Below are 7,729 nucleotides of genomic sequence, written 5' to 3' on the forward strand. Positions count from 1 at the left end.
CTCGGTTTCACAGACTAGGCTTGAACCAAAACGTAACCGTAAAATGTTACGAACGAAATAAGCTTGCAATGATCTTAAAATACACCCTTGTCTTTGTATCGTCTTAAGAGGCACACCACTAATTTTGTTCTGAAAGCACGTTTATAAAAATGGCTTGAATCTCATACTTGAAACAAGCCGTCTATGAAACTGGACCTAAACCTGTGTGAAAAATGTAAAGCCTTTTAATTTGCATGTTAAGGTAACAAGTCTTCACTTTCCATTTGCAAGAGTCTGTCTGATATAGGCCTACGTATGGACAATTATAAAAATTCCAAAACCAAGTGTGATCCGTTTAATCATTTTCTTGCACATTTTAACCGTTTAAAAGGCCACTGCTGCAAGAGCAACTTCACCAGAAGGAAAACTAGTCTTCAGTTGAGTAGGACTACACTATTTGTGGTTTAAACCAATGTGAAAAATCCACACTATAATACTAACCTAAACCGCCGACCAAAATACAAAGAGTATTTTCGCTTTACTTCATGCACAAATTAATGACACAATCACAGATGTCAACTGCACATTTTTATTTCAGGCACAAGAGGGAGCAATTTTGGCCTAAACGCCTTCTCGGCAGAGTCAATGTTCAATTGATCACTCAGTATTTTTTCACAGACAAACGCACAGATTAACACGCATACACCCCAACAAGGCCACTAATTCCCTTTTAAAGTGCTCAACATGTCAAGTATTACCAGAAGAAGAAAAAAAACCCCAAAACAATCCATTCTCCATTCTTGCAAAGCGATGCTTGTGTTCAGTGACCCAAACAAAACCAGAAAGGCACCATTTTGCTAACTTTATACGGCTGGCGAATCTCTCCATCTCATCTAAAATGAGCAGAGGATTAAATGAACACCAGAAGATGCTTCTGAATGTTAGGATTTTGATTTAGTGCAAACTAAATGCAGCTACTTTGGGTTACAAGTTTGTGCATCCAAGTACACAGTAAACAATCAAATCTGGAAAGAAAAAGAAACTTTAAATAATAATTTTGTAAACTTTCACCAGCAAGCATTACATTAGCTTTAAGACTGACTTTGTACTGTTGAACATGATCTTTCAAACATGCAATTGCACCATGCGTAACCGAAAGCGCAATAAAGTGCAGAGTAACTTTCAAAAAAACATCCAAAAATGCTTTCCCCCTTTTTGTGCCTATTTCGAGAAATGTTCAGTCCTGGTACAGCAGGAAACCAGAGAAAGTGCTGTACTTCCAGCTGCTGCCATAGATGGCGCCCCGGTGCAGCCTTAGCCACACTTGGTCGCCCTGGAACAGCTGGAGGACGGCGTGATTGCTGGCTGTCTCGTGGTCCGGAGCGCCATCGTTGGCGTAAGCGGACACCATCACCTCTTCGTTGCGCATGAGGTTGATGTACAGCGGTACGCTGATGGCCAGCTTCAGGATGTGGAAGATGAAGACGTAAGCGCCGGCGGCGGGACAGGTGAAGCGTCCGGTGGCCGTGTCGAACATCTCGCCGAGGTTGGTGTGCAGCAGGTCAAAAGCGATCGGTTGGTCCAGAGTGCCAGGGGCGAAGTTTGCCGTGCGGGCGGCAGAGAAGGCCACGCGGAGCTGGGTGAGCGGGTACACGTGTACGGGCATCAGGGTGTGTGGGCCCTGGGGCGTGATGGGCACTTCCATTGGCGGGATGGAGAGCGTGTCACTGATTCCTGAGTCGAGCGGATACGAACCCTCCCGGTCCGGGCTGCTCACCTGAGAAGAGTCACTCCAACCGGCTAAAGAGGAAAACAGATACAAAAGACAGACCACAGAGGTCAGGATTTCACTTTGAGGTAACACTCAGTCGTGCTGTCAAACAATTGCACCCAAAACATTTTTGTTTACATAGTGTGTTCTGTGTATATAATCATACCACTGCCCCTTTGAGTCGCTGTGCCTCCACCTCGTTTGAAGCTCTGATACCCGTTCTCCTGTTAGCAAAAAACAGAATAAACTTGATCCGCCTCAAATAAAAAAAATTGACCAGCTATATATTTAAAGAGTAGATCAACAAAAACCTATTAAACTTTTTATGCCTATAAACTTTATAAAAAAAAAAAAAAAAAAAAAAAAAAAGTTGTCAATTTTGTTGTAGGCACTTTTTGTATTTACTAATATATAACCTGAATTTCTCCATTTACATTGAAATGATTATAAAAACTTACATTAAAATCACTCAAGCAAGCAAATGAAACGTACCCTGGACATATAAAGGGCAGCTGCAGGGTCTCTGTGTGTGGTGTGGGTCTGGGACATGAAGCTCCCTCCTGGAGAACGCACATTCACTCTGTAGGCGTCATAACCACCTGTTAAATCAGATAAAAAAATTGGATGAATGAAAATAAAGTTTAGTTAAGTTTGTGCAAGAGTGACGGTACGCAGCACACTGGTTCTGTTACGGACAAGAAGTGCACCTCTATAATGTGACCCGCACATGTAAAGATAAAGAAACAAAGTGAAGGAGACGGAGGTAGAGAAAGGTACCTCTGTAGCCACCAGGTGATCTGTATGAGTGACCCAAACCCCTGCCTGCACGCATCATACCTCTCGCTGTACCACGGGGGTAGCAGGACTGACCCAGACGAGACTGGGAGCCAGAAAACACGTGACCACCTGCACTGACAGGACACTCCAGCTGGTACGGGCCTTCTGCAAGGACACAAGACGACAAATTTGCAAGACCACAAAGCTAAAGCCAATAAAAATGAATAACACTTTAAAAGATAAGTCAGGTTTTTGGGGTTTGTTTTTGATTTTTTTTTATTAAACACCCCCATGCTCAAAAGATGTGCGCTTGTTTTACCGATCTGCAGGTCATCTTCAGGTAGGTTGAGTTCAGGTGGTGTCTGGGTGCTGGCAGTGGAGTAACTCAGGGTCTTAGGTGACGTGTAACTCAGATGCATGGACTCCGAGAACCCACTCTCATCCGACTTCATCCCTGAGCTCTCACTGATGGGCAAAGACGCCACATTAAACACCTGATGAGAAGAGGGAAGCTGGAGCTTAGAGTGAACCAGTTCAGCTTCGGGTAATGCGTTTCGCAATATTGAACTAAGTGGAATCGGCGCTGGGGAACGCTTTGCATGCATGAGGACAAACGTTATGCTCACTGAGTGAATGTTGTGGAAGGTGTTTTCTGCACTGATAGATCTGTGGCTGGGCGGAGTGGAAAATGTCGGGGCAGACACCGTGGTTGATACTCCATTGCATAACGTCTGCTTTCCTGTCTGACACACAAAGTTAAGGTCAATCTCAAATGCAACCTCCAAGTTACATTTAAAAAATAAGTGCATGAGACGGTTTAATATTAGTCTGTTTGTATACCTGTACAGCGCTCTGGTTTTCTAATGGGACCGAGATGGAAGATCCTCTGCGGTACAGTGGAGGAGAGGTGAAGCCGTCGCCTTGCTTCTACAAACAAAGTGTGTTACAATAAGAGCATATTTAAAAGTTGCATGCGTGACCGCTGCCATTTGCTAGCATAAAATGTAACGTGTACAAAAAAATTAAATTACATGTGGTTTCTCTTCATGATGTAGATCAAGGTCAGAGCCGTTTATAGAGCGGTCTCCATTTGACATGCAACCTTTAACCTCTCCAGACAGCAGGATCCGTAGCGGAGTGCTCTACCATTAGATAATACACATCACATTAGGCAACTACGAGGAAGAGGAGTAACCGCATGTCACACACGAAATAAGCTCATTAAAATCAAATATACTCACCCGCTGGGATTGAGACAGAATATCTGATGGGCTTTTTGTTAACTCCCTCTGTGCTACATGTTAAAAGAAACACTTTTAGTATCAGCTTAAAGGAATACACTAACCCTCAGGCCATCCAAGAAGATTCCTCATGGGAACAGGAAAAAAAGGCAGAATGCATGTAACGTCACAAGACTTATTGATAAACTGGATTACTTGTGCACTGTGATTTTTTTTTTATTCTTTCTGACGGCACCCATTCACTGCCGAGGATCCATTGGTGAGCAACTGATGTTATGGAAAACTTATTCTGGTGAAGAAACAAACTCAGCTATATCTAGCATAGCCTAACAGTGTTTTTTCAGCTAAACTTTTAAACGCCATCCTACACTTAGTGTGACTGATTTAACCTAAAGCAGTCATGTACCAAGAGGAGTAGAGGAGCCTGGAGATGGACGGCATCTCTTTGTTTGACCATTTACGGGGGACATTTCTCCATCCAGAAGGGAGTCCTGCAAAAAATAAGTCAGCACAACATTTCTGATTAACAGAAACGGGAAACTTTGAACTTAGATCGCAGCAAATGAATTGTATTGCTGCAATTTCTAAGCGCGTGCCTGCATGAAGCTGAAGGATCCTGAAATCTGGTCCATCAGAGACTCCAGCTGCTGTTTGCGCTGAGCAGGGTCTTTTGGTAATGGAGACGGAGAGCTGAAGACTTCCACTGCAACAGGCATCTGAAAGTACAAAAAGCAAAGAAATAACACTACCTACTTTAAAAACACTTGAGTTCACGATGTGTAAACCACTCACTGGTTTAGAGTCCTGCTCCCCTTTGCTCTTCCTTTGACGTTTCTACAACACACACGTGAAGTAGATTAAAACATTTTACATCAAATGGTGGCCAACATTTAAAGTTGTTTAAGCAAGAAAATGTTGAAGGGGTTTTAAAGATACTGTCCTGGTGCCACAAGAGGGCGCTAGGGATGTGTGTAAAAAAAAAATACAAGAAAATGCTTCCATTTTATACTAAAAATTTATAATAAATCTAATTAAGAAACTTTATTCTGGCTGCATTTACATATTTATTCAGAGGACAAATTAAAATATAACTGACTTTTTTTATAAAACAAATTTTGGGACTTCCTTGGAATAAAGAATGAATAAAAAAAGGTTTATAAAATTTCTAATAATTTCTAATTCAGGTCAGGTGCAATTTCAATAGAGAAGTTCACCTCCTTGGGGTCAGTGGTGGGTCTCTTTACGATGTCGGCAGACTTGGGAATTAACCCCGCCGCCTCTTTCCATGGCTTCTGTATGGGTGACCTCGAGGACGCAGGAGGATCAGAAAAGTCCATTTCCCACGAGTCCGGTGGCTCCCTTTCCTTCATGGCCATGAACTCCTCCTTCCAGCCACGGGGCGACGCGTTCTCATCCTGTCTGCGCTCCGTCACGGCCGTTTCTGGTAGGCATCGTCTGTTAAGAAACTGGCATCATTCAGAAGTTACCGACTTGAGCGTTTTCTCAAAACCGTTCAATACTGAACGACTTCAGATCACGGCGTTTGATACGTCAGTTGGTTTTACCTCTTTGGAAGGCACTTCTTTTGAGCTCAGCTTCACCAGTGCTAAAATGCAAAAAAAAAAAAAAAAAAAAAAAAAAAAAAAAAAAATTTTTACATTCATCCAAGTAATTTCATGGCCGTTTAGACAAACATTTGAAGTTTGAAAAATTCATGAAATCTCACTGGAGAGGCCACAAGGTCTTGATGGAGGGTCCGCCTTTAGGGTCTCAGTCGTCTTTTGACTGTCAACTTTAGGAAGTGGTACGTGATCAAAAAAGCCACAGTCTACGAGACGAAGCAGCTTCTCCTTCACGTGCTTATCTAATGTCAAATATTACAATTATTTTTCTTTGCACCCTTAATCCCATCAGCACTAAAACAGAAGTGGGTTCTCTTTTACAATATTTCTAGGGCATATACATAAAAAGAACAGAAGTTAACACAGACTCCAAAAATAGAGTTCAATAACAGTAAGTTATATTTAAAAAAAAAAAAAAAAAAAAACATTACAAATATTTACATTTTATTAAAGACATGCATGAAATGCAGTATTCATATTTACATTGAGTATTCTTGCATTTAATTTTATTATTGAGAATAATTTACATAAGCAAACTTAGTCTCTTATTTATATTTCTCTCAGGTGACGCATGGAACTCTACCAAATTAATCAGACAGAGAAAGAGCTAGAAACTCACATGTAGAGCCAGCAACTGGTCCTTCTTTCCCTTCCAGAAGCTCCCAGTAAACAATAGCAGCCTGTTCCATCTGATCCTCTAAACTAGTGCATGAAACAAAAAGGCAGATCAAGCCACAAATACAGTAAGAACGACATGAAAAATAACCGTAAGAACCCATGTCAGGCTTAACATGTTCTCACTTTTTTTGGCTAGGTGTGCATCACTTCCCATTAATAACAAAATAGTGCAACACAGGAAACTGGTCCCTGATTTCAAAAGTTAGCAGAGGAAAAAAACCTCTGACAAGGCAGAAGAAAGTATGAGGCGCAGCACAAACCTCATCCTATGGTCTCTTTTGCATCCCAGCAACGACGCCAGGTCCAGCAAGCTCTCCATGTCCTGCGTGGACAGGTAACAGGAGTTCTGTCTCATGTTGCAGAAGTTCCTCCGGACGTCCTCTCTCTGCAGGCTGTGGAGGACGTACTGCACCTGGAGCATCAAGCTCAGACGTTTCCTCTCTTCTTCGATCCTCATCACCTTCTCTTGTCGAGCAACTTTGCGCTGAGCCTTCAGCAACTGCGCGGAAATGAGAGCCGGTGAGACGTGCAGAACCGCTTCGCCCCGCACCTTCACGACCGCGAGAAACTTACGTCTTGCGTGAGCGCCCCGATCGTCTTCTGGAGCTCTTTGGCAAACTTGAGATTGTGGACCACCTCCTCGTACTTCCCCACAGCTTCCTGCGGCATTACCACACATCGGCCCTATTAAAAAAAACAAGCCCCGTTCCCCAAGACGCAACGAATAAAAATGAGAAAATACCAGTTGGTCTTGATTGAGTTTGTCCCCCTTCTTCAGCCGCTCGCTGTAGCTTTCCAGTTTCAGCTGCAAGAGAAAAAGTAGCTCCGTTTTTTACACACCGATGCGCATTAGTGCAGCAAAAGCCCTTCCAACTGAACACAGCTCATGCAATCTCTCCCCAAATGACAATAAAAAGGCACCTTCTTTTTCTCAATGTTACGGATCTTGTGCTTGAGGCAGATGAGGCCGTTCTCGATGTATTTCTCATAGCCGTAGTAGGTGGTGGTGCTGGGGCTGAGGGCGACCTGGAGGGCGGTGAGCACCCGAGGGGACTCGGATTTAGGGCTGCCCTGGCCATCCTCCTTCTCCACGGTCAACCCTGACGGAGTCAACGTCTCTAGGGTCCGAGATGGTGACAGCTGAACCATGATCTCGGTCTCTCTGAGGCAGTGGGAAATTAAGAAAGGTCACGCCGTGTATTATGGAAATAAAGAAACAGACGTTTATAGCCACACTCCAGCTTGAATGCCATTGCGCTTTTACGAGGTACGCGATATATATTGCCCAATTTATCCACCTTTTTCAATGAAGTGGAACTATAGGTGGGGCTTGTTAGACATTATAGGTAAATAACATGCAGAAGTGGTAAAACTAGTGCGTTCATTATTACGACAACATTAATATAACAAGATGGGACACCGGTTTTCAATATAAAGCAGCAAAATAAACCGTTTTGTACAGTCCGTGGTCATGAACTTTACGCTGACACCTATCGGCGTGGATGAAACACCACAATCAAACTACTACATACATTAGAGTTTATTAGAGTTTCATTTCACTTTCTACATTATCCACTTCAATTTAGATTTATTTTTGAAGGCTTGTCATTTTTATTAAGTTAGTGAGATTTGAAAAAGTAACTTTATTGGCTATCAGTACA

At 42.7% G+C, this 7,729-nt stretch overlaps 1 protein-coding gene across 3 annotated transcripts in view; it reads right to left on the reverse strand.

The window, feature by feature from the left end:
* Positions 1-554: 554 nt before the first annotated feature.
* Positions 555-7,729, reverse strand: part of caprin2 (caprin family member 2) — an 8,505-nt gene continuing 1,330 nt past the window's right edge. For 2 of the 3 annotated variants that reach the window (XM_043237944.1, XM_043237945.1), the window contains exons 2-21: positions 6,990-7,230; positions 6,811-6,873; positions 6,642-6,728; positions 6,329-6,567; positions 6,010-6,092; positions 5,495-5,632; positions 5,334-5,374; positions 4,983-5,234; positions 4,561-4,602; positions 4,365-4,484; positions 4,175-4,259; positions 3,769-3,821; positions 3,559-3,669; positions 3,368-3,454; positions 3,154-3,270; positions 2,847-3,021; positions 2,528-2,692; positions 2,243-2,349; positions 1,917-1,974; positions 555-1,779 (exon numbers count right to left, since the gene is read on the reverse strand). In XM_043237944.1, the coding sequence (XP_043093879.1) occupies positions 1,217-1,779; positions 1,917-1,974; positions 2,243-2,349; positions 2,528-2,692; positions 2,847-3,021; positions 3,154-3,270; positions 3,368-3,454; positions 3,559-3,669; positions 3,769-3,821; positions 4,175-4,259; positions 4,365-4,484; positions 4,561-4,602; positions 4,983-5,234; positions 5,334-5,374; positions 5,495-5,632; positions 6,010-6,092; positions 6,329-6,567; positions 6,642-6,728; positions 6,811-6,873; positions 6,990-7,230 (2,827 nt within the window). In that variant the 3' untranslated portion in view covers positions 555-1,216. The remainder of the gene's footprint in view (positions 1,780-1,916; positions 1,975-2,242; positions 2,350-2,527; positions 2,693-2,846; positions 3,022-3,153; positions 3,271-3,367; positions 3,455-3,558; positions 3,670-3,768; positions 3,822-4,174; positions 4,260-4,364; positions 4,485-4,560; positions 4,603-4,982; positions 5,235-5,333; positions 5,375-5,494; positions 5,633-6,009; positions 6,093-6,328; positions 6,568-6,641; positions 6,729-6,810; positions 6,874-6,989; positions 7,231-7,729) is intronic. The other variant, XM_043237946.1, reaches the window with a different exon arrangement.

The sequence above is a fragment of the Puntigrus tetrazona genome, chromosome 4, assembly GCF_018831695.1.
Source record: "Puntigrus tetrazona isolate hp1 chromosome 4, ASM1883169v1, whole genome shotgun sequence".
NCBI classification, from domain to species: Eukaryota; Metazoa; Chordata; class Actinopteri; order Cypriniformes; family Cyprinidae; genus Puntigrus; species Puntigrus tetrazona.